At 43.5% G+C, this 27,809-nt stretch overlaps 1 protein-coding gene across 1 annotated transcript in view; it reads left to right on the top strand.

The window, feature by feature from the left end:
- Positions 1 to 16,396: 16,396 nt before the first annotated feature.
- Positions 16,397 to 27,809, top strand: part of LOC117486643 (calpain-1 catalytic subunit-like) — a 30,172-nt gene continuing 18,759 nt past the window's right edge. The window contains exons 1-6 of the mRNA XM_034135150.1: positions 16,397 to 16,410; positions 18,011 to 18,265; positions 21,772 to 21,841; positions 22,024 to 22,142; positions 22,238 to 22,371; positions 22,449 to 22,623. Of these exons, the coding sequence (XP_033991041.1) occupies positions 18,029 to 18,265; positions 21,772 to 21,841; positions 22,024 to 22,142; positions 22,238 to 22,371; positions 22,449 to 22,623 (735 nt within the window). The 5' untranslated portion in view covers positions 16,397 to 16,410; positions 18,011 to 18,028. The remainder of the gene's footprint in view (positions 16,411 to 18,010; positions 18,266 to 21,771; positions 21,842 to 22,023; positions 22,143 to 22,237; positions 22,372 to 22,448; positions 22,624 to 27,809) is intronic.

Here is a 27,809-nt window from a genome sequence, read left to right as displayed (position 1 = left end):
ATTCTTGTATATTTTGTAGTTTTGTTTTATTGTAAAATGCCTTTTATGCTGCTGTAACAACAACAATTTCCCAATTTGGGAATCAATAAAGTACTATCTATCTATCTATCGATCTGACACAATACAAATAGAAAGTACTACAAATAAACTGGATTTAATTTCATCTTAAATTATTAATATAGACACCATTTTCTTTTACAAATATCCAACCTTCAAATTGCTATTTTAAATCAAAATTGCTCTTCACACTTACTAAAGTACATTTGCATGGACATCTCAGTTCATTTTCAGGGCTGCACGAGTATGGCCAAAAGTATGTGAGTAGATCTCAACAAATATCGACCCTAAATATAGTCTTTATTAAGAACGAGAAAAGTTTGAACATATATATCATTTATTGTAAAAATATAACAAATGTGCGAGGGTGATGACGTCAGAGCATCGTCCTATGTGCCGGGGCTGAGCCCCGGACAGCCCGGCCCAATTTAACCCCTGCGTGTAGTCAAAGCACTTGCTAACTGAACACTTCCTTTGCTGACATGGCGGATAATGTCATTTGCACCACAACTACAAAAGCAACTGAATGATGTGGCCTTTAGCTAAGAGGCTAACATGTCCTGCTGATTTAGCCTGGAATCATTGTATGTGTTGAGCATAAAATATGTACATTTTGTGATTGCAGCAAGACAAATGTTAGCCAAATACGGTAGCAGTATTCACGAGCTGGACGTATGGACAGGTCAATCTTGTTCTGTTAGCTTTTGGCTAACAGAATACTCACTTGTAAAATATTTGGACAAGTTCACATCAGTCTATTTAATCTTGTTTTTATCCATTTCCAGTGCAAAGAAGTGGATGCTGAGCAGCTGCAGAGGCTTCTCAATAAAATATCCTGAAAGGTTTATAATTTAAAATCATATAAGCAGGTTTTATAAACAAAAACAAGAGTCTTGTTAATATACAGTGTATGGTCATTATCTAAAGTGAAATGGGCACTGCTATTGCAGAGTAAAGGCCAAAGTAACCATGCCTAATGAGGCTTTTTCATTTTTTTTCTTCTCTTCTTCTTTAGGATATTTGAAATCTGGAGGCTTTACCATTAGGCGCGTTCACACCAAGTACTTTTCCCACAGTAGTTCCTGAGAACTTTAGTTCATGAGAGTTCTTTTAGTTCTGATGAACTAAAGCAGATCGCGTTCACACCAAAATGAGTTCCTGGGGGTGGATTAGGCAAATGAGCCGCTGACGTCACTTCTTCTTCTTCTGCTTAGCTTTTCCTGGCAGGCCGCAAACAACTTCACGGCGAGTACAGTAGGTGGCGGTATGCACCTTAAAGTTGCAATCCGCCAAAAAACCGAGAGAAGAAGAAAAAAAACTTCCGCTTCCGCTGTATGCTTCTGTTTACCTTCCGACCTCAGTCAGACACGCTATGGAGTTGACTGAAGTTGTGGTTTTGGTGCTGAGTTATTTAAGCCAATAACTCAGCCACAAATACAGATCGCGGTTAAGAAGCCTTAACAAAAGGACTGGACGGCGACAAGCACACGCTATGGACATGTTTCGTCAGCTGAGGATGATGACCGTTATCACGCCCAAAGAACAGCAATGGTACGTTCAGTAAATCACATTAATACTATCTAATGTAGGATTTATGGAGTTATGTCGGGCTAATTTGTGTCTTTGTATGTGTTCCAGATATGCGGTGCTTGATGAAGCGAAACGACTGCAACATGGACAATATCAAAATCCAGGTGGCAGCATGTTGCGTATTGCATAACCTGTGTGAGCGTCGTGGTGATGAGTACAGGGAGGAATGGACTGCCTTACCGGCGACCCAGCTTGATAACAACCATTCATATTTTTTTGTTTATTACAAATTAAAGTAAAATATACACAAGTGTCTTGATTAAATGATTGTAGAATAAGGATTTTGGACGTTTGCCCTGCAGCCATGAATTGCATTAAAAGCAGCAAGAAACTTTGAATTGATTTCATTTTATACACATTTATATCTGAGTAGGCAATATCAATATAATCAATTACTGTAGTACATGTCATTCATTTATTTGTGATATAAAGTCTGCCTAGGTGGTGCATATTCTGGAAAATCAATTGAGAAACAAAAAGAACAATCTGAAATTGTTTAAAAGACTTCTGATTTGTCTGACCATAGGAAAGAGTTAGATAAGAAATAATACCACTAACATGTCTGTAGTATTGCACAGTAAATAGGCTCAGCAGTTAACACCTTTATTATATATCCTCCTATGTTCCCTTACTATAATTAATTAAAATATTGAACTCACAACACTGTTAATTACAAACTTAACCATTTATCTTTCTATAAATAGTGTTTGTGTTGATGGACGCCATTTTGAAATACAATTGAATGATCTTTTTCAAAGACACATATATGGGGTGGGACACAATAAATAAAGCTTCGCCAGTTTCATGGTGTCATGATGGTATCAGAATAATCACTTACATGTGATGTATAGGATGCTACACAGGTCACCATAAAGTGTCAGGAGAAATAAGCAAGATACATTTTCTGTTTAATCGCAATGTAGGTTCTCTTATTTATCAGCAGCAGATCAATAAGTGTCAGTAGTATCAAAACAATATAATAACAGGGACACAACGACATCCTGACTGCAGTGGGGTTTGAACCTGTGCTCCCCTGATCCGAACACCAACGCACCAGACCACTGCACCACACGCCTCCCAACAAGTCATTGTACAGTTTATCAACGACGACAAGTTTTTCTTAATTTTTGTATTGAAGGCCTGTTGGATTTAATCAGCTCGCTTAGCACTGCCAGAAGCCCAGCCTGAAAGGTATTTTGTTGCTCCACCTGGCGCGCCGACACCTCCACCTGGCGCCGCCGAGTCAGCATGGCGCTGCATCAACATGAGCAGCTGGTCGTCCGATTCCTGGGCCTTGTGTGAATGCAGCAGCCGTTCGTCGTGCATCTCCTTGGCACGCAGGTCCTCATTCTCCTTGCTGACCATGGCACGGCAGTCCATGGTGTCAAGGAAGCTGTCATCGCGTGCCCACTTTCCTAAGGTGAAATATGCAAGATACAAGATCAGTTTAATCGCAACAACGACACAACATTGTCCAAATACCAGAAGGGGAGCAGCCCATAACAGAGAGCCCCCCACGTCAGAGTCATCACTGTGGGCGATCTCCACCTCTGAGGCCCAATCCCAAACCACTCCCTCGACCCTACCCCTCCGTGACGGAGTGAACTCCGTCTGTAGCCACACTCGCAGCTCAACGAGGCTCCCTCCTGTCAGATGGAGGGAGTAAATACAGCGGCAAGCTTTGGGACAAACTCCCCTCTCTCCGGCAGAAACAGGAAATGCCGTAACTGTATGTAACAACGGTTTCAAATCAGCTTCTCTTAGACAAAAAATGTAAATTAATAACTCAAATAAAACTCCAAACATCTTTCATTGTGTTACTTTTTTGTAAAGCTCTTTTAGTTTTAAACCTGATGTTTATAAGCTTCTTAGTTTTTGCAACAGTCTGTAAATATACACAACTTTATAATAAAATGCACACATTTACCTTTTTCTAGACTAAACACAGGTATGATCCTAAGTTAAAAAAATATGAGGTTATCATGAGGTTGTTAACATCGCAATTTATCAGTGGATGTTTGCTGGAACTACTTTTTAACAGCGTGTTTCCTGACGAACACACACAGCGTGACTCCGGTCAGGTAGAGACCGGTCTCAAGTCAGCACCGATGCAGACTCGCTGTTTGAGGGCTTGATAGCCCACTCCCCCTCCACACCTCTCCACACTCGTTGGTTTGGAACAGCACTTAATGTGGCGGACCCTCCGCGCGAACGCGCAAACGGAGGGGTAGTGTGTAGGGGTAGGGTGTAGCATGTCGTTGTGTCCCCGAGACACTTCACCCCAAAGTGCTCCTGTGGGGATTGCCCACAGTATTGAGTAGGTAAGCTTTGGATAAAAGCGTCTAACAAGTGACATGTAATGATTCAAAAAGCTTTTGGTGGCCATATTGAATAACAAACCAATGTGGTTTACTTGTTATCCACAGTTTAGCTGCTAAATGTTACCTTTACAAAGCTACGCTGAAAACACAGCAAAGTTCATATAACGGTATTAGGTTAGTTGAAACTAATATTTTTATAGTTAAACTCAACACTTTTCTTTGTGCTCCACATATCTAAATGTATAAAGTGTGTTTTCACCTCCGTTCCCTCCTGTTTGCTGCAGTATGGCAGCAGCGGTCAGGATGGGATCCTCTGTGATCAGATAGTGGTCCTGATGGTGTCCGCTGACCGGGCGCAGGCTGCCTACTCTCAGCGGGGGGGAACTGAACGTGGAAACTGTGTTTCTCTGAGGGATCCTCCATGTAGTCTGAGAAGCCTTCTGAGGAAACAAGGTCAAACTATTTAGGATAATACTATGAGAAGGAACAATGTTAAGCCAGTAAATAGAATTTCAATTACATTTCTACTTAAATGTGCAAAAATATTAGAACATCAGTCTTTGTGGCATGCAGGTAATCAACTGTTTAAGCTTTTACCATTAACATGTAGAATGAATGTTGCAAATTACTTGAAATTAGAGCAACTACAATCTATTGTTTACCTCATTGTAGCCACAGAGGTCCAGCTAGCATGCTAATTGCTAACGTTATATTATCGAGTTATCCCGGAGGGGAAAACTAGTTTCTAATCCTGAGAGAAACACCTCGCCTGAAACACACGATTAGTGCCATGAGTTAGTGAAGCAAATTACAGAACATTGCACACTTATTCACAAGTCAAAACGTGTTCATAGCGGGCATGGATGAGAATAGCTAGCTAGCTAGATGTTATTAGCCAGCTTGGACCTAACGTTAGCAAGTTCTACCGTGGCTAGCTCGATCTACTGAGCAAATAAAAGTACATCTAAGACCAGTATTGTGCAGATTAAAACAGTGCAGTGCATGTATTTTACCTTGGTAGTCGTCCCGACATGACTTTGCCAGGTCTGCTAACTTTGCAGAGCCAGAGAAACTGCATTCAGTAGAAGCTTCGGAATGTGGCGCTTCGCGTCCTCCGAGTCAATCGCCAGAAGCGCAGACACATCCTCATCCTCATCACTCCACCGCTCCAATTGATTTATTTAGTGTTGCTATAATAACTGCTTTCACAAAAGGAATCTCTTCGTGTGTGCTGCGAAGCGAGGAAATACAATGGCCGCTTACAACAAAAAATCAAACGAGTCAAACGGGCGTGGTTTGCATTCCGCACAGCCAATCAGACGTACGAACTACTTTCTCCCACGAAAGACCCTGCTCTGCGGCAGGGACTGAAAAGCGAGTCTCGCGAACTAAGTTGAGCTACTTTAGTTCCTGGGGCTTTTTGGTGTGAACGCAAATATATCGTAGTTCTGATGAACTATTGTGGGAAAAGTACACCAAAGTACTCCGGTGTGAACGCACCTATTGATGCCTGTCGCAGCATGGTCGCTCTGATCTTTCGCAATGATGCTCTCAATTTGTCTTGCGTTATACATCCTGCGTGCGCTTTCGCCCCTCCCTAAAAGCCCTCTCGGCCAGGTTGTGTTGTGACTTGCAGTCTGTTTAATAAATCCTTATGAACCTGCCATCAGGCCCTGGGGCCCCCTATTTAAACAACAAATCAAATTAATTTATAGCCTCGGCAGGCTCTGTGAATAGAACACACACACACACACACACACACACACACACACACACACACACACACACACACACCACACACACACACACACACACACACACACACACACACACACCACACACACACACACACACACACACACACACACACACACACACACACACACACACACACACACACACACACACACACACACACACACACACACACACACACACACACACACACACACACACACACACACACACACACACACACACACACACACACACACACACACACACACACACACACACACACACACACACACACACACACACACACACACACACACACGACTAAAGTTATATTTCTGTCTTTGATATTTCCATTTAAAGTTGTCATTTTAATGGAGAGTTTAATTTAAAGTGGACCTATCATGCTATATTTAAATGATATATTGTAGGGCCATACCTATACGTTTCTGTTTTCAAAATACCTAACAGATCATGCATTTTAGCCATGCCTCATTTCGCTCTATTTGCTGTTCTCCAGCCCTGTTTTTGCAGGGGGCTGATTCTGTGAGCTGCAGCTGACCACGCCCCCCTGCAGAAGAGGGGAGCCGCTCTGATCAAGTCAGAAGAGGGGGAGAAAAATAGATCTCCGTCCTCCGTGTTTTATTATAGCCTATTATTATATAGAGTCGTTATTCATTTGTTTTAAAGCTCAATAAATAACAAAGAAGACCTATGACCGGCACTTTTCTAATTTTGTCCGGAAGATTTAAACTTTAACGGACATCTTGACCGGCGAAAGAAAACCTAACTGAAACTCTGCCGCACAGTCCCCTCGTTCCTTGGAAGAGGAGAGGTGGGTGTTTGTCATCTGCTGGTGGACTAACCGGAGAGAATTACAGTGCTTGCCTCGACGGGGAGGGATTGCATTGAATTAAAGCAGCGGGAGCAAACGCTTGCCTCGGGGAGGGAGAAAAAAAGCCACAGCGGAGAATAAACAGAAGGGTAACCATGGTAACTATGGGCGGGAAGTCTTCTTCGCTGCTTTTGTGGCAGACTACAGCGCCACTTACAGGCCTGGCATATGTACTACACAGCGTCTCCAGCGCTTTCGAGCGGCAATGGCCGGCCGTGGCCCAACCCCACATTCCCCTGATAGGTGGAGAGTTGGCCCAATAGCCGTAGCGCCACTTCTGTGACGACATAGAAGTGTTCAAATCTGTATCAGTCTGTATCAGATCCGTTTCAGCCCCTTTTTTAGAGATTTGGGTATGGAGGAAAATAGAGAGGGTTGTGTTTTCTGACACTTGGTGAGTTCCCTGGAACACCGGGGACACATATTCATGTATAAAAGATGTACAAAAGTGCATTTTGCATGATAGGTCCCCTTTAAATGAAAGCAAACATAAAGTGCGTTATTGAACCTGAAGCTTGTTGCTTCTGCCCTGGGAGACAACCAGGGTCAGCGTCATGGGGGGGCATTCACGGGCCAAGCCCCCCCAAATGAGTCACTGTGCCCCCCCTAACGCAGGCCAGCCAAGCCCTGCCACTTTGCCGTTTTTTTAATTTATTTATCATATTATAAGTGAAAACGTTTCCACTGTTTTTTGTGTGAAATAAATCAGATATAAAGAATATAAATAAAAAACACAGCCTGAGGTGTGCTCACTGGTGATTGGTGTGTTGCTTGACCAATGACCCCGGCCTTTGATTTGTTGTTATTACTTCAAAAAATGCGTGCACAATTAGCAAGTCAGTGAGACGAAGCTAATGCTCGGACATAAAGTAATAAAGTAATGGATATACGTAAATGGCTGCAAGGTACAGCTGCTACACGGCCTCCTCCAACTCCTCCACCGACTGAAAACGAAGGGAATGCACCCAGCTCCAGCATCGCCGGCACCACCTCTGAAGAGCTCTTCTGACCAGCCAATATACACCTGCTAGCCAAGCCCATCCACCTGCTGCAGCTAACGTTAGCGCTGGAGATCAACCCATAGATGATCTTGGAACTGATCAACCCAACCAAATTGTTTTAAAACAGTACCCTTACAGCATCCTCACTGGCAGGAGGCGTTCGTTTGTCTCTGCTTGGTATCACAACCAAGACTGGCTTGAATACAGTGTCAAGGCCGATGCTGCATTTTGTTTCTGCTGTCGGCAGTCTAGCTAAACCCGGACAATGGATGCATTTGTGACTGTTGGCTTCCGTAACTGGAAAAATGCGGTGGAGAGAGACAAGGGATTTCATAAACATGGAAATTCAAAGGAGCATCTCTCTTGCTATGCAATGTGGAAGGAGCGAGAGAGGCACCGTGTTGGCTACCCCTGGTCTAGAGAGATGAGGGCCTCTGGAGAGAGTCCTGGATTTGAGTAAATTATATTATATAGGCGCCGAAGATTCCCAAAAGACTGTCGGCCTTTTACAAACCCCGTTTGGTCCGGGTGGATGATTCTATGCAGAACAGTCTCAAGGCACAGAGCTAAAGCTTTGGAGAGAATTTTGTTATCACAACAGACTAGACTTACTGGTCTGTAAGAGTCGCATTTTGCTGGATCTTTGCCCTTTTTAAGGATGACTGTTATCACCGCCTGAGCTAATGTGGGGGGCAGTGAACCCTGCTGGAGTGCCTCTGCATATACTTCACGCAGCACAGGCGTCAGTTTGCCGGCAATTTTTTTATAGAATTCAATAGGGAAGCCGTCCGGTCCCGGGGCTTTACCACTTTTCATACTTTTAATAGCGCGATTTATCTCCTCATTAGAAATGTCCCCCTCTAAAGCCGAGACATCGTCAGGATCTAGTGTTGGAAGCTTAAGGTCCTTTAGAAAGTTAGCTGTCAGAGAGTCATCCGAGACTTCTGATGAATAAAGATCTTCATAGAAACTCTTAAATTGATCATTAATGCCCCTTTGATCTGAAATGGTGTCCCCATTTACCGTTCCAATTTCCGCAATTAAACTGTCTGCAGCGGACTGCCTTAGTTGATGGGAGAGTAATTTACTGGCCCGCTCCCCATGTTCATAATGGGTCTGCCTAGATCTCAGATGAAGGTCCTCTATGTAGGTGGATGCCAGAGAGTCATATTCCACCTGCACTGCAATGCGTTCCTTATACAGTTCAGCAGAGGGCTTTGTTGAGTGTATTCTATCAATGTCCCTGATCCGATTAGCAAGTTCTGTCATTCGCTTTGTCCTTTTTCTGCTAATACTGATTGAATATGATATTATTTGCCCACGAAGATAAGCCTTCATGGCCTCCCATACAATAACTATACTCATCTCTGGTTGACGGTTTATTTCAAGAAAGGTATAGATGTGCGTGGAAATATACTTAATAAAATCTTCATCTAATAATAAGCGTGGGTTTAGACGCCAGATCCTTTGTGGTGGTACATGGTTTGGAAAACAAAGTTTCATGGTCACAGGGCTGTGGTCAGAAATAACAATGCTCTCATAGTCACTGGACTCAAGCACAGAAAGTAACTTTTTATCTAAAATGAAGTAATCTATTCTGGAGAATGACTGCTGGGCTGCAGAAAAAAATGAAAATTGTTTAGATGTTGGGTTCTTAAATCGCCATGGGTCCACCATCCCGTATTCTTCAACAAAGGAGTTCACCACTCGAGCTGAGTTTGACAGTGGTCTAGAGGAGACAGTGGAGCGGTCCAGAGTGTGATTGAGGGCGCAGTTAAAGTCTGCCCGCAAAATTAGGTGATGGGAGTTCAAATCAGGGAGCAGAGAGAAGAAATTGCTAAAGAAATCGACATCATCTGAGTTGGGAGCATAGAGACATGCAAGCACAATAGGTGTGTTGTACAATTGACCTTGCACTGATATAGTGGCCATTTGTATCTGCAATTACTTTAGATTCCACAAACTGCACATGCCTACGTATCAGGATCGCTGCACCCCTATATTTGGTGTTGAATTTGGAGTGGAAAATGTGAGAGAAACCACCCCGCTTGAGTCTAGAGTGATCAGAAGTACGTAAATGAGTTTCCTGGAGATAAACAATGTCTGCCTTTAGCTTCTGGAGGTGGGAAAACACTTTGCTGCGCTTTACTGGATGATTGAGACCTCTAACATTCCAGCTAACAAAAGTAGTTGCCGCCTTACCCACACTCAGTGCCCTGTTTGCCTGGGTCATTGTGGGACCTTAGACAGTAATCTAGCCCCCTGTCAGAAGGGTGAGGGAGAAGAAGGGAGGGAAAGGGAGGATGGGTCACCTTAAAAAAACTTAAATAAAACACACAGCAATAAGAACATAAACACCATTGAGAACCTAAAATAGAAGGTCCATATGCAATTGAAGTGGTTGAAACAACATTCACAATAAAGAGCTGGTCCCTCCCCAACTGAGGGACTGCTACCCGCCCCCGATAACACTCGCACCTCAACGTGGACAGCTTACCTGGCGAGATCGAGCCCCGCCAGAACCATCAATAGCTTTAGATAAACCTTGTGATAATAGATAAAGACAAACCTCCAAGTTGAACATTCATAACATGGTCTCAGTAGAAGTAACAAACGTATTAACCAGTTATGACAACATATGCAAACATCCAGTATTGGTTGTTGAATGAAAAGTAAAGCAAAAAAAAAACGTGAACCTCCCCAGGAGAATAGGAGAGCAGTTGCTTGAACTAGCGGGCCGTAAGCCAACTGACTGTGTTATAATGTGGGCTAGTGTGAGCAGCGCGAGCTGGCTTAAATGACACAATAAGAAAAACCACAAACGTTCGTAGCAAGCCCTAGACCACAGCCCCATATACGTACAAGTGAATAAGTCAACACCGCTATCCGGCGCCGCCTGTTATAGCTGCATTACCCCTAGATTCCACCGGGTCCGTCTGCGGCGCGTTACGGGCGCGTTACGGGCGCGTTACGGGCGCGTTACGGCTGCGCCGCGGTGCTCACGGCGATCGCGGCCACTCTAGTCAATGGGTGCTATTCCACCACACGCGGCGCGTTACGGCTCAGAAGCGTCCCAGAAGCGGCTCGGCGCAGGGCTCCCCTAAAATTACGATCGAATCCTATTTTTGTCGCGGCGCAGCCGTAACGTAAGGTCGGGCAGGCAGGAAGTGGAACGGTCAGAGCATATATATATATATAGCATATATATATATATATATATATATATATAACATATATATATAATATATATATATATATAGCATATATATATATATATATATATATATAACATATATATATATATATATATATATATATAGCATATATATATATATATAGCATATATACATATATATATACACATATATATACACATATATATACACATATATATACACATATATATACACATATATATATATATACACACACACAAACTAATTTTGCAGACCCTATCCCTCCGTAGTCTTTCAAGTAGGAGGAGAAATGCCAGCGTTCTCCTCCGGTTTACAGGCACTGTGTAAATTATATATATAGAATAATTATGATGATGAATGCATTTTTTTACCACTAAAATACAGCAACACATCTTTGATTCATGTCGTTTATAACTGGAATATTCCAGTTATTATTAACTTTGTCTGTACAAAGGAGCCTGTCCAGGAAATATGCCCAAATCAACAAAAACTGCGAGCCGGCAGGCAAGACGCTCCGCTTCTGAAATGCTTCTGAAACGCGCCTGGTAGGGTATGACGCCGGAGGAGGCCGGACCAAAACCGCAACGCGGCGCAGACGGACCCGGTGGAATCTAGGGGTTAGTCCGTCAGTCAGCTTACCTAGCATCTTAGCCGCTCTGTTTAGCCACGTTCCTCAAAACAAAGTCCTTCGCCTCCCCCGGGTCTGTGAAACTGTGTCGCTTTCCATTGGCCGTTGTGATCCGCAAAACTGAGGGATACCACAGTCCGTACTTGACACCATCACAGCCTCTTAGCATGCCTTTCACATCCCTGAAGGCGGCTCTCTGCTTCGCGACTGCTTGGGTGTAGTCGGGGAATACTCTGATCCTGTCTCCGTGTGACGTTGTCGGATCTGTGGCCGTGGCTGCCTTGCAGAGGATCGCTTCCTTCTCCCGGTAATAGTGAAATCTCACCACAAAGGCGCGGGGTGGCTGGTCCTCCTGGGGCCGTTCCCGTAGGGTGCGATGGCATATGTCTAGTAGTGGCTCTTTTTCTAAGCCCAGCGTTTCCTGGAGTAGTTTAGCTACAAAGTCAGTTGGGTTCTTCCACGGGTTCCCCGCAGCGAGGCAGTTCACGAGCGTACTCTACCACCAAACAACACAGAACAATGGTGCTTCTTAAATCACATTAAGCTGTTGCAAGCATAGATTTCACAGCATGAGTCCAGCATAGAAATGTTTATATAGGCATATAAAGTATAATTACCTTCATTCAATGCAAGATCAACATGGACAGCCACCTCAGTTTCCTCATTACAGAGCTCAATAATTAATGCGTGGCCACACATTATTAATGTGTGGCCACGCATTAATAATGTGTGGCCACGCATTAATATTTTTCTCACCAATGTCACCAGGGGGGCTCCGTAGAATATTTTGATTAAAGGTGGGGTAGGTAATTCACTTCAGAAACACTTTTTGTTATATTCCATGTAATGCTCTTAACATCCCGATAGCAATGAATATATTAAATGCTTTGACAATAAATACATTAAAAAAAATCATCCATGGAAGCCGTGGCGCTGTGAAAAGCACGACCAATCATTCTAGCCGTGTTAGGATTCGTGGAAAGGGTAGGACCCAAATGCGGACTACAAAACAAGGTAAAAAGGTCTAGAAACAAAAGCGAGCTTTATTCCAAAAGCTGAACATAAACATGGCATGAAACACACAAACTACAAAAAAAAGGTACTACAAAAACTGACCGTGACCAACATGGTGGGAGACAGGAGAAACAATGAACCGACAAGGCACACAGGGGAAGACAAGACTAAATACAGAGAGGGGTAATCACAAGACAAGACACAGCTGGGGTAAGGGAAGCAGAAACACAAGGGCAACAGGTGAACACAATCAAACAATCAGACACACCAGGGAAACTAAGACAGGAAGGCAAACACAGGAAGAAGGAACAGAGAAGACACAAGGAGGAAAACATTTCAAAACAAAACAGGAAACCAGAGACAGAAAAAGACAAGACAAAACACAACACAGACAGATCGTGACATAACCCCCCCCCTCAAGGGACGGATCCCAGACGTCCCAAAAAACATAGTCCAACATTTCCAAAAGGGTGGGTGGAGGGGGTCCGGAGGACGGGCCCGGAAGGGGTCCCGGGCGGACGGCCCGGGGGCAAGGCAGAGTCCAAAAAGGGGCGAAGGCCACAGCGGCCGAACTCAGGGGGCCGGGCATGAGAGCAAAGGCAGCGGCTCTCAGGGGGCCGGGCTCAAGGGCGAAGGCAGCGGCTGGAAGAATCAGGGGGCCGAGCCCGAGGGCGAAGACCGCGGCTGGAGAACTCAGGAGGCCGGGCTCGAGGGCGAAGACTGCGGCACTCAGGGGGCCGGGCTCAAGGGCGAACAAGAAGGCGGCGACGAGACAGCTCCGGAGGACGGGCAGGAAGGCGCCGACGGGACAGCTCCGGAGGACGGGCAGGAAGGCGCCGACGGGACAGCTCCGGAGGCCGGGCAGGAAGGCGCTGACGGGACAGCTCCAGAGGACGAGCAGGACCCAGTATCGGCCGGACAGGAACCGGAGCCGACGGGACAGGCGTAGACGGGGTCCTGAACATGACATGGGCTGGTGTCAATGGGACCCCGGATGGAGCAAGGGCTGGTGTCGACTGGACCCCCAACGGAACAGGCCACAGAGTTGGCAGGACCCCCGGTGGAACAGGTGTCGGCGGGACCTCCAACAGGACAGGACACAGAGTTGGCAGGACCCCTGGCAGGACAGGTGTCGGCGGGACCCCCAACAGGACAGGACATGGAGTTGGCAAGACCCCCGGCAGGAGAGTAGTCGGCGGGACCTCCAACATCACAGGACATAGGGTTGGCAGGACCCCCGGCAGGAGAGTAGTCGGCGGGACCTCCAACATCACAGGACATAGGGTTGGCAGGACCCCCGGCAGAAGAGTAGTCGGCGGGACCTCCAATATCACAGGACATAGGGTTGGCAGGACCCCCGGCAGAAGAGTAGTCGGCGGGACCCCCAATGGGACAGGACATGGAGTTGGCAAGACCCCCGGCAGGAGAGTAGTCGGCGGGACCTCCAACATCACAGGACATAGGGTTGGCAGGACCCCCGGCAGGAGAGTAGTCGGCGGGACCTCCAACATCACAGGACATAGGGTTGGCAGGACCCCCGGCAGAAGAGTAGTCGGCGGGACCTCCAACGGTACAGGACATGGGGTAGGCGTCGGCCGTAGAGCCAACAGGACACGGGGGGCTGGCATTGGCCGTAGAGCCAACAGGACACGGGGGGCTGGCGTCGGCCGGAGAGCCAACAGGAGACGAGGTGCTGGAATCGTCCGGACCACCGACAGGACACGAGGGGCTGGAGTGGGCCGAACCACTGACAAAACACGGGGGGGCTGGCGTCGGCCGTAGAGCCAACAGGACACGAGGTGCTGGAGTCGGCCGGACCACCGACAGGACACGAGGGGCTGGAGTGGGCCGAACCACTGACAAAACACGGGGGGCTGGCGTCGGCCTGGGAGTCAGTACTGGAGCCGAAACTGAAGCCGGAACCATGGCTGCTGGGGCCGGAACCATGGCTGCTGGGGCCGGAACCATGGCTGCTGGGGCCAGAACTGGGGTCGGAACCATGGCTGCTGGGGCCGGAACCATGGCTGCTGGGACCAGACCTGGGGCTGAAACCATGGCTGCTGGGGCACGGACTGGAATCCTGGCCCTGCGTCTCTTAGAGGCCTTTTGGAGACGTGGACCTCCAACATCACAGTAGTCGGATCCCAGGAAAGGGTTAGAGGCTTGAGAAAATCTTCCAGGAACACATGTAAAATGTTGTAGCCACTCAGGCAACAAACCCCTGAGCCCGGGCTTGCGAGCAACCTCCTGGCGTGCCTCCTTCAAAGCCGCCACTCTACCCCGTATAGATGTGGCGTCATACCAGGTATAAAAAATGTACTCCAGAGAGTACCCAAGACGTTCCGCCTGTAGCAACAAAAAATCAGAGTCTGCTGAGTCCAATTCTGGTCGGTTCATTCTGTTAGGATTCGTGGAAAGGGTAGGACCCAAATGCAGACTACAAAACAAGGTAAAAAGGTCTAGAAACAAAAGCGAGCTTTATTCCAAAAGCTGAACATAAACATGGCATGAAACACATAGGTACTACAAAAACTGACCGTGACCAACATGGTGGGTGACAGGAGAAACAATGAACCGACAAGGCACACAGAAAAGGACAAGACAAAACACAACACAGACAGATCGTGACAAGCCGGCCCGGCTAAAATAACTGGATGGCCTACATGCCTGTCAGCCTTCCATCTGTGCACAAACTTATCTCGTGCCCTCATTGGTCATGTGCACGTTTGTGTGTGTTGGAGGAGGGGCTCTGTAAGGAAGTCTGAAGGAAGGGGCAGATTTTTTTTCGGCTGCGTACTTTCAAATTCTAGCGCACTCGAGCTGGTTTCTCCATTCTTACCTACCCTACCTTTAACCCTCCTGTTGTCTTCGGGTCAAATCTGACCGATTTACTACTTTCATCAATCATAACTTTTTTGTTTTACATTCGATTGCATTAAGGCTTTATGATATCCTTCATAGTAGACATTTGAACAATTGCTGATCACCACTTTCATTGCATTTTGGATGATTTAGTCAACTTTGTAACACCCATGGTGTTCCCCGCCATAAAGAAAAGGAATTAGTAACCATCCGGATCAGGTCAGGTCAGGTCAGGTCACACACACACACACACACACACACACACACACACACACACACACACACACACACACACACACACACACACACACACACACACACACACACACACACACACACACACACACACACACACACACACCACACACACACACACACACACACACACACACACACACACACACACACACACACACACACACACACACACACACACACACACACACACACACACACACACACACACACACACACGTCGTCGTCCCCTCCCCCCCTTATGTGCCCAATTCCCCCATGTGAATCACATCTGGCACACACAAACACACACACACACAGAACAATTTGCACATTTACCGCTCTTATGTGCCCAATATATATAACCGCGATCACCAAAGTAAGGGGGGGAAAACGAAGACAATAGAAGGGTTAAGGTCAAAATATAATATTTGTAAACCTGACTCTGAAAGAGTCACTGCCTCACCAGCCATGAACCTCACCGCACGTCACTGCTGGGGAATGAGTTTTCTGTCTCTACATGCACAGAAAAAGGTCGTAATGTGATGGTTTGATGTAATGATAAATAACTGCTTGAAGAAAACAGGCCAAAACAACAAGCCAAGGCAGCATGAATTGGAAGATGAAAAAATATAATGAAGGGTTTTTCAGTCACACTGCTCTCATGTAATTATATAGAGAATTATCTCTCCCTATGTGTATCTACCTGTTTATTTTGGTGCAGGGAAATCCTGTGTTACCACAGGTGAAGTTATGTAAGGGAACATCCCATCCTGAAAGAAGCAGCATGAGGCGTTTACAGGTTAAATACAAAGACTGGGGCGTCTTTTCTCATACTTGCTCCTCCACCCAGACCCAACACTTCCCTTCCTGGCTGGTAAGGTAAGCTTTAGATCTTTTTTTGTAGTTAACATGTCAGGTAACAATTAAGGAAACGGTTTTCATTTCTCAAACAGTTTAGCAACTCAAGGTATTATCAACGTTTTCTGGCCAGATCCTACTGTGTATTACTATACTACAAAGGTATAAGGTGCATGCACTCTTTCTGTCTCGGTACAATGGCTTATTTACCTCAGTGACTTATGTATTTTATTGTAAATGTAGTTTTTCACTCTCTATTATTCTTTATATGATAGAATGAAACGTCATTAAGGTAACAGCTAATCAATAAACAACAAAACACAACATATCAAATAGGAAACGGCAGGTAACACACAAAAGTTGCCATAAGAAAATGTTAAAGACGAATAAAAGTCCAGTTAAAAACAACTGAAAATCAAATTACAATCCTTTGTAGTTTGTCTTGTCCACATTTCCAGAGTGCATGTGCATGTGCATGTGCACCTGCGCACCAGTTATGTGCAGCCCTGTCTATAACCCCTAAAAGACCGCGTAGTAGTGTGACTAAAGACAATGGGTTTTACTATAACTGATTTTCCTAAAGATACTCATTAGATTGCATGCCAACTTATTATCTGCTCTGAGTCTCTTTGTGTGGTTATGTGTCGCTAACGTCTCCATGATAACCAAAGTGAGAAGATGTGGCAATATCTGTAAAAACAAGCTACTGTACTATAAGCAGAAGTAATGAAGGCAAAAGCAGTGCTGGAAGAAGTACTCCGATCTTTTACTTAAGTAAAATACATATTATGTAGAATACTGTGTTACGATTTACTTTGCTGAACATCATGTACCCTGGAATTGCTCACAGTAACCACGGACATGCAGACTGACATATTTAGGCCCTTTCTTAAAGGGGAATTGAACTGTGTAGTGAATAAAAACGGGAATAAAAGTTATTGTATGCTATTTGTGTCATGTAGAACCTGCATTCATACTGACTTTTTAACATCCTATTTACTTATTTGTTTACCCGCCATGTAGAATTGAACTATACAGAGAATAATAGCAACTACTTTTTTTAACGTCCCGACGCGAGAGCTTACCTTTAGAATTTTAGGTTAAAAAGCAATGAAGATATTGGATACATGTACTTTAAAGGATACAGGTGACTGCAACCTCTTGACTAACCCTAAGCAAAGTAGCGTTATCCTAACCCTTTCAATATAAACTTTTTAAACGTGGTCGGTAAGAACTGTTGTGTTGTTGTTATAGCCCATCCCACAACCAGTGAGCAAAAAAAAAAAAGGACCAGGGGATAAAAACAATTTCCGTTTCAAAGATGGAAACTTTACAAGGGGGGGACCTCAGCAAGAGACTCTGAGGGGCTTGGGTTAAGGCCAAATGCAAGTGAAGTCCAAACACCTGTGGATTAAATTGAACATTTGCATGCTAATTATTTGTTGTATTTCTCCATATATTATGTTCGTTGTAATTATTTAAATCTGATGTTTGTATCATCCACATGCCCATGGTTATAGTGGGAACAGGGTCATTTAAACAGTTCTAGATGATGGTCGATATGTTAACACTTCCTGTAGTACTGATAACCTTGAAATTCTCCCTTTTCTGAACAGAGTTCAAACACTGCAGCAATGCCTTCGCCAGGTGTGTGTGTGAACATCATAAACGCCCGTCACCTGAAAGATGATAATGGGATCGTCACTAACCCTCAGAAGTTTCTGGACCAAGACTTTGAGCAGCTGAAACAGTACTGTATGATTAAACGGGTAAAGTACATCGACGGCATGTTCCCCCCTGACGTGAGGTCCATCGGGCCTGGGGTACTGACCCCTTCTGAGCTGAAGCGAGTGGTGTGGCTGAGACCATATGTGAGTGTTTCAGTGTTCAATTTCAAATCACATGTTTCTTTTGCTACTTCAACTCTGTTGATCTGTCACTTGTTTAATGTTGATCCTTGTTAATGTTGGGATGGAAGGAACACTTAACTTGTGTTAGCTCCAACCCACTCTCTTCAGTCTGCGTACAAATGACTTTACACATTGGAAATGCGTGCAATAGATATACGCAGAAGTCCGATTTTGCGTGCATATGATACGCTAACCATTCCCATTGAGTTCTGAGGCCGAGTTTTGCGTGCATATGATACGCCACGTTTTGTCCGGTCGGGTCTTGGTAGACCGGAAGCTGTGTGGTTCATAAAAACATGTTCTTACTCAATACCAAGCCACGATTATTGTTTTTATTTTAAATCGTATAATGTCTGACTTTTTTTGCCGTCTGTGAGGAAAATATATGGGGCTCAGAGCCTCAGAATACTGAAATCTGTATTTAAAAAAACAAACAAATTCCTTCTAATTTGTTATTCTTTTCTAAATAACACACTGTTATTTACTCAACAATAACACACAATTATCCTTGTTTTTATTTATTCGTTTAATTCTATAATCTCTGGCTTTTTAGCCGTTCCTCAGGAACTAAAATTCAAAATAAAGTCACCGGAAACAGACGTAGGCCTATAAGGGACATTTCGAGCATCATTGCGATACACACCACACACCCACTGAACTGATTACCCAAGATCCTCAGCTAGAAGCTCGGTGATTGGATTGTTTAGCTGCAATGCACGTTGGGATATGGTGTTAATGCGATATGAAATCCGAAAAACATTTAAAAATAAGAAAATAATACTTCATTCCGAGTGTGCTTGCTTTTCTCTTTGGCAGTCATCACATAACGGCATTGTAATACACAGTTCGGCTGCATTAAATATTACATATCTGCCGTAGTTCTTTATTTATAGAGCCCTGATGAGAAGACTTCTGGACAAACTGGAAGAACTGCCACCGAAACTGAAAACGTGAAGTGGATCATAAATATATCAGCAATCTTCAATTTCTCTTCACACAATACGTCTCCTTGCAGTATCAATAGTCATTCGGCTGACTTTTATATTTGATCCAATTGGTAGATAGTTTATATTTACACCATAACGGTGCACAGCTGATAGAAAAGGACTTGTCGTTTTTAAACATATTACTGATTTTCTTTGAATATAAGAATGTAAATACTGAGTTGAGAGAATAGTCTTCTTTTAAATAAGAAAAAAGCTTTGGGGGTATCTACAGATAAATATTAAGCCTGACAAAGTACTTAACGTCTAATATATTGCTTTCCTGCAATGTTAACTATGTTGAAGCACTTATTTTAACTGATATTATACATATTAGTTATACTCTTATGTATGTAGATAGTATACGAAATGTGCAGAATATGACAGTTTAATGGTGGAGGTATGCACACATATTGATAGATGTCTTGTAATGCACTGTTGAGGAACCTGTGACCCAAGTTTTTCATTCATTGCATAACTACACCGTAGTTGTGTATATGATATGTCAATAAACCTTTGAAAATCTTGAAATCTTGAAAGGGATGTGCAAAATAGCCATTATATACAGTCTTTAATTAACTATTAGTGGAGAATAACGAGTAATGAATACACTTTATAGGGATCTGCAGATAAATGTTTAGTCTTCTCAAGCACCCACTATCAAATATCTCGCCTGATTGTTTGCACTTGACAATCACCTTCCCTGAATTTTACTCAGGTGTAACTAAAGTCTGATTTAAGGGTTGTTTATATTTCACATTGTTACGTTCCTTACTGGGCTAGGGGAACCAGAGGGAAGTAACAACATATAAAATGACCGGGCGAGAGACAAAGGAGAGGAAACTGTATACGGAAGCCACAAAGTGAGGTTTTAATGGACCAAAAGAAAAAGGGCTCACCAGCCAACTTGCAAAGCAAACTAAGATACACATATATACAGGTCCCACACAGAGACATAGACACCATGCTGCAGCCCGAGGAGAAGGAGAGACCGACTGCAGCTTTTCTCAAGTCCTTTATGGAGGCCCTGATTGGTGATCAGGAGCACCTGGAGGAGAAGCTGCACCTGGAGACAATATAGAGGGAGAGAGAGAAAGAAAGACACACACAAACACCAGCACCCACTACGGCACGTAACACACATCATTAATCAGAATCTGCAAAGTAACTAAAATAAATGTAGTGGAGTAAAAATACCAGGTTAACCTCTGAATTGTAGTGGAGTAGAATTACAAAGTAACAATGAGCTATCATGTGGGTATATATTAATGCTGCCCATTATGGACACGAGCAATTTTCCCCCATTTATTAATTATATGTTTTAAATTTGTACACACCAATTTGTTTCCTATCCCCTAAACCTCCAGGGCTGTACACAGTTTAATACTGGCAACTTCTAATTCTGGGAAAAACAAAAACGTCTTTTAAAACTACAATTCCCAGGAGAGACGTGCCATAGAACATGTTGCGAAACACAATAGCCAGCATGTGTAGTTCTGGGTGGGGGGGGGGTGGCATTCGAGTCCAGTTTTGGATAGTCTGCCGTGGTTTCGTTCGATTTCAAAGAGCTGTTTGACGCTCGGCGTAACCTTGGCGCACTGCCACTCCAACATCCAATCCCAGAGCTTGAAGATTAATCACAGGGTTTGTCAAGCAATGGGACTGTAGTCCCAAACGATAGCTGAGGATTATGGGTAGTGTAGTGTCTTCGGCCATCCTAAACTCTGAAATATTTTTCGGATTTCATATCGCATTAACACCATATCCCAACGTGCATTAAACATCCAGTCACCGAGCTTCAAGCTGAGGATCTTGGGTAATCAGTTCAGTGGGTGTGTGGTGTGTATCGCAATGATGCTCGAAATGTCCCTTATAGGCCTACGTCTGTTTCCGGTGACTTTATTTTGAAATTCAGTTCCTGAGGAACGGCTAAAAAGCCCAAGATTATAGAATTAAACGAATAAATAAAAACAAGGATAATTGTGTGTTATTGTTGAGTAAATAACAGTGTGTTATTTAGAAAAGAATAACAAATTAGATGGAAAAAAAGGTTTAAGAAAATACAGATTTCAGTATTCTGAGGCTCTGAGCCCCATTTATTTTCCTCACAGACGGCAAAAAAAGTCAGACATTATACGATTTAAAATAAAAACAATAATCGTGGCTTGGTATTGAGTAAGAACATGTTTTTATGAACCACACAGCTTCCGGTCTACCAAGACCCGACCGGACAAAAAGAAGTGGTGCAGGCACGAAACGTGGCATATCATATGCACGCAAAACTCGGCCTCAGAACTCAATGGGAATGGTTAGCGTATCATATGCACGCAAAATCTGACTTCTGCGTATCTATTGCACGCATTTCCAATGTGTAAAGTCGTGTCATTTGTACGCAGACTGAAGAGAGTCGGTTGGTTAGCTATTGTGCTAGTGGTTTTCTGACAAGCTAAGACTTAACAAGTATTGTCAATTCCTCTCTTTCAGAAAATGGTTCTCAATCCTTGTTTTGAAGTTGATGGGGTCTCCAGGTTTGACTTTGGTCAAGGCATGCTTGGTATGGCAATTGATTGATTTATAACAATCCATAAATTGTTTTTCCAGCAATGTAATTGTGTGATGCAAGTGCAGACAATTGACAGGAAACAGAATAAAGCAGGGCGGTGGAACATTTGTACCAGTATGTTGAAGCCCTCTTGGTTGTTAGTACTCTCAATAGTCACTTTGTTTCCCTCTCAGGAAACTGCTGGTTTCTTGCATCAATCGGAGCTCTGACGTTCCAGCCCTCCATCCTTAAGCAGGTCGTTCCTCTTGAACAGAGATTTGACGAGGAGTACTGCGGGATATTCCACTTCAGGGTAAACCAACCATCTTGGCAGCAATTCTGCTAAAATGGTTCACATCTCATATTGCTATTACATTCTTTATTTCATCTCCTTTCACAACTACTCAGTTCTGGAGGTTTGGAAGATGGGTTGATGTTGTTATTGATGACAAACTACCAACTATTGATGGCAGACTGGTCTTTGTTCACTCCAAAGACCCAACTGAGTTCTGGCCTGCTTTGATGGAGAAAGCCTATGCCAAGTATGAAAAAAAAAAAATGTCTTGAGATTTTTGTTGTTTTGTATCGGTGTAATTCATTTTACACCAACTTCTGTCAGAGTGTGCGGTTCCTACTCGGACATGAATGCCGGAACTACTGCCGAGGCTTTAGTGGACTTCACCGGTGGAGTTCACATGTGTATTGATCTGACAGAATCTCCCCCAACTCTGTGGGAGTTGATGGGCAGAGCTGGCCAATCCAAGTCACTGATGGGCTGTGGTACACCTCAGGGGGTAAGTATGAATATACCACAAGTAACACTGACTAGCTCATTTTGCTTTTAAGTGCTGAAACCCCAATTCAGCATCTTAAGGCTACAATTATATTAGCCAAGTAGATGGTTAGTTTGCCAAAGTTAGAAAGATCATTTCAGTATCTTTTTGGCTTCTAACGTTTATTTGTCAAATCAAATCAAATCAAATCAAGGTTTATTTATAGAGCACATTTAAAAGCGATTTTTGGTCGGGCCAAAGTGCTGTACATGTAATAACTACAATCACGTAAAAACACATTTCTATAAGCACAATAAAAGACAATAAATTACAACAGATATTTAAAAAGAAAACACAGGGAAAAGTCAGGAGTCGTGCTCCGCTCTGACTAAAAGGCCAGGGAGAAGAAGTGTGTCTTAAGAGTAGATTTAAAAAACCCTAGGGTCTGGGCCGACCTCACATGGAGGGGCAGAGTGTTCCAGAGCCTCGGGCCAGCTGCTGCGAAGGCTCGGTGCCCTCGGGTTTTGAGCCTGGTCTTGGGCACTATCAGCAACAGCTGGTCAGCAGACCTTAAAGCTCTTGTTGGGGTGTAGCGCTGGAGGAGTTCAGCTATATAGGCCGGAGCCAGCCCATTTAGTGCTTTAAAAACAAATAAAAGGAGTTTAAAATCAATTCGGAACCGAATTGGAAGCCAGTGCAGTGAGGCCAGAATTGGGGTGATGTGGTCACGCTTTTTGTGGCCAGTGAGTAGACGTGCAGCTGCGTTCTGGACTAGCTGCAGGCGTTTAATTGACGCCTGGTCCATACCCACGTACAGAGCGTTGCAGTAGTCCAACCTCGAGGTAACAAAGGCATTAATAACCCTTTCCAGGTCCTCAAATGATAAAAACGACTTTGATAAAATGATAAAAAAGCAGGTTTTGACTACGCTGCTGACCTGCTTATCGAATTTAAAAGCGCCATTGAAGGTCACTCCAAGGTTCGTGACAGAGGGGAGGATATTATTTTTGAGGGAGCCCAGAATATCAACCTGGGAGGCTAGAGGTTGGGGTCCAAAAAAGATAACCTCAGTCTTGCTCTCATTGAGGTTGAGGAAATGTTGGCTCAGCCAGGATTTGATCTCTGCTAAGCAGTCCATCAATAGCTGTAATGAGTTAACATTTGAATTGAGTGGCAGATAGATCTGTACATCGTCGGCGTAGCAGTGGAAGGGGATGTTGTGTTTTGTGAGAATTGAACCTAGGGGCAGTATGCACAGTAGAAAAAGGATGGGGCCCAAAATTGAGCCTTGGGGAACCCCACAGGTAAGAGGGGCTATGGCTGAGGAGAAGGCACCTAGCTGCACTGAGAAGCTACGGTCTGTCAGGTAGGACCTGAACCATGCAAGGGCAGAGCCTGTGATGCCAGCGGACTGTTCAAGCCGTGACAACAGGATGCTATGGTCCACAGTGTCGAAGGCAGCTGTCAGGTCTAACAGCACCAAGACAGCTGGGCTACCTGAGTCGGCGGCTAGGAGCAGATCATTAAAAACTCTTAAAAGGGCTGTTTCAGTACTGTGCATGGGTTTGAAGCCAGACTGAAACTTTTCATGGATTCCATGCGTGGTTAAAAAAGACTGCAGCTGGGCGTAGACTACTCGCTATTTGTCATAGCAGAAAACAAAAAGCACTACGATGGCATGGTACAATTCACTTTACGTTTTGTCGATAACTCCCTGTTCATACATGTACATGGATGAAAGACTGCCAAGAAGAACATTAGTATATTTAAGCTATATTTTAATTCCATTTGATACTTATGAAGGGACGGATTTTTCCAAATCCTCTACTCGATCTATTAAGATTAAACTATTCAAACAAAACTGATCATGGTCTTCAATGGCCACCCAGTTCTCTCCGTTATAACTTGAATAACCTATTCTGCGGCTATAAAGACAAAAATGACATATGGTATTACTCAGGTAATGAAATCTTTATGTAAGGTAAGGAACACACTGCTTTTGATTATCTATGTTTGAATGAGTTGTAAACCAGGTTAGTATGCTAGTGAGTTAGTAAGCAGTATGCATGGCATCTGGGCACTGGCACAACCAGTGTACATATATTATTGGTCAAAAGAGAAAGACAAACTAATGTTCCAATGTCCTTTGCTTATAATATTTCTCTCAAATCCCTGCCATTGTAGTATTTTGGATGATTAAAAAGGTTGTTAATCTTTTTCTTTCAAACTAGTAGCTCCATAGAATCTACCTATTCTATGGTCTCTTAAAGGGGACCTATCATGCAAAATTCACTTTTTGATGTCTTTTATACATAAATATGTGTCCCCGGTGTGTCAGGGAACTCACGCAGCGTCAGAAAATAAAACCCTCTCTCTTTTCCTCCGTACCCAAATCTCTAAAAACGGGGGTACAACGGAGCTGATCCAGATTTGCGTCCGATATGACGTAATATCAGAAATGTGGACCCACAGCACTATCAGAAAGTTGCTATCAGAAACAATGCCCGACTGTTTTGGACGTAATACTGTATGGTCGGTGTTTACATTAGCATCGCTAACACTCAGAGCTAACCTGTACTGGAGAGCATGTGTGTGAAGAAGCTGAATATAAAAAGGAACTCACCTTGTGGTATAACCGGCAAGAGAGAAAGCCTTTGAGCTCCATACTGTTTCAGAAATAATCCTTGATAATCCATGATATGGCATTTCATCACGGCAGTATTTAGTTTAGACAGTAGCTGCCGGGTCCCACATGAGCTCAGCCCCCTCCTTTTTTATTTATTTTTTATTTTTTATTTTTTAAACCTTGTGTTGTGTTCAAAAGCTGTTACCGTTCATGGTGTTCGCGGGTCAATTTAGACCCATGATTTATCTCAGTCCAAAACACACAAAAAATGACTATCATCCAATATTGTTTTAACTACATCATAACTAACTTATAATGCATTCATAACCGTACAATCCTGTTGTAAATGAATGTTTTGGCCCAAAACGCATTACACCACATATTGCACACGTGCATATGTGTGTTCAGGTTCAAGTGTTAGTGTACATATTCTTTGAGAAAGGTCGAGTTCCCGTGGGGGGAGTGGGGCAGAGGGAGGGGAGACCAGGTGCATGTTGCGAAAAATTATTGTTACAGTTGATGAAGGGGGTGGGGCTGGGGTGTCTAAAGTCAAAGATGAATCTTGATTGGGCCAAATTTGACCTCGAGTCACCCAAAACAATTCTGCTGGGTCTCCCCAGACCCGAACACCAAATGATACACTTTTCTTGTGAGACCTTCAGACGTTTTGTAGTGTTTATATATATTTATATAACTGTTGTGGAGGATATCATGAAGCCTTGTTCTGATACAAAAAACTAGAGCGTAGTTATTTTAATTTTAACTTGAAACGGGTCACGGGAGACCCAAACACAACATAAGGGTTAAAAAGCTTTATACCCAAAATCAGCACTTTTGAAGGCGAGACACCCCAGGTGAATAGGGTACTTTTTTTAACTTAAAGATATCAGCTAGAAATTTCTCCAGTTAATTACTTACAATAAGGCAATTGTTTTTTGTATTACAAGTTTTCTGAAATAGCATGTTTAAATATGCAAATGAGACATTATCTCATTAGATATGCGCATATTTTAACACATTTCAGGAATCGAAATCTAAACTTTGGATAAAGCCAGGTTCAAAATTCTCGTTTAATTTTGTAGTCATATTAGTATCTAAGGCTTTTACAGAAGGGATTTTGGATATCTCTTTTTGTCATTCCATAAATCAGAAAATACTGTCAACAGCCCTAAAATATCAATTTTCGCAATGTTTTTAGGTATACAATGTTATATAATTCAGGCTATGAATGATATATGAACAAACCTTTCTGTAAAAGCCTTCATAATATTGATAGGAATATAACTGGAAGGTTTGGTGTATCTACGTGCTACTGAAGTGGACATTTCGAGAAAAAACTCATTTTGAGAAAACAACCTTTAAAAAATGCAGTGTGGCGCTAGCTAAACCCTCCTGTTCTTTGGATGACAGCTTGCGCATCGACGCACTCCGTGAAGGTATTTCATGTTCGGGGTTATTTGTTTTTTGTATAACCTTGCTTCGTGCAAGTGGCAATTGTTGTCGTCTTCTCTGTGAACGTTTTTTTCGCCGTTCTTTTGCCATTTTGAGATTAACATTTCTAGCGGAAAGCTAACCAGGAAGTGTTTTAGCACACCACGTGACGCATCACGTTGTCAGAAATGTACACCAGCCAATGAGATTTCGTTTCTTGGTTTAAGACCCCTTTGTACTTTCACGATTGGCTGCTGATACAAAGGAAATGACCATATTTGGATCCGATGAGATTGTGCAGGAGAGACGGAGCTTTCCAACGATACCTCTGATGACATGGTGCAAACAGCGGTCGCGGTACTTAATGTTACGTTAGAATGCTAACTTTTAGTGAATTTAGGAGAAATCTACAGACGCAAATAGACAAACTATAGTAAAATAAACACTTAAATGTGTATTTTGTACGTTTTCCTTCCAAAAGCCTGAAAGAAAACATGTTATAGAATCAAAATAGCACAAAATCTCAAAATTGACAAGTGCTTGAAAAACGATGTTTTTGCCTGCCGTGTCTCGCCTTAAATTGCACATTCCCTTTAACAACAAAGTCATCTTTGTTATTTGGTTTGCTGGTTCATGGGTTTGTCTGTTTGTAAGAAGGAGTGAAGAAAACCTACCAGGCTACTTTTCATGAAACTTTTTGGAAGGGTGAGGCATGTACCAAGGAAGAACCAAAACCATTTTAGAGCGGGGCAATGAACCCATTATTATTCACTTATGGAAACGGCCTCATAGTCTATTTGCCAGCTCATAGAGTCCTATTATGAACCCGGAGATGTTGAGTACCCCAACATTTGATGATAGAAACGTATAGTACAGGTTCCCAGCACATATCAACTGCCGGTGCAATTTGCACAATTGGCATGAGTTGCATTAATTAGCATAGGTAGGCAATAGTTAAAAAATGGCTTTGCCCATCTGGACAATTTGAGTGGTTATTGAGGATGGCCATATTTGTACTCCCGGTGGGTATTTTGATACATTTTGGGTCGATTTAAAGTTTTAGGGGATTCAAAACGGCCATTTTGATCCTAGGGGCCTGTAGTTGGAGAGGACGTCTGGGTCTAGGTAGGATTTTTTGAGAAGGGGTCAA

Source organism: Trematomus bernacchii, unplaced genomic scaffold (assembly GCF_902827165.1).
Source record: "Trematomus bernacchii unplaced genomic scaffold, fTreBer1.1, whole genome shotgun sequence".
NCBI lineage: Eukaryota > Metazoa > Chordata > Actinopteri > Perciformes > Nototheniidae > Trematomus > Trematomus bernacchii.
The sequence above is the reverse complement of the archived record's forward strand: the minus strand, read 5'-3'. Positions and strand labels throughout refer to the sequence as shown.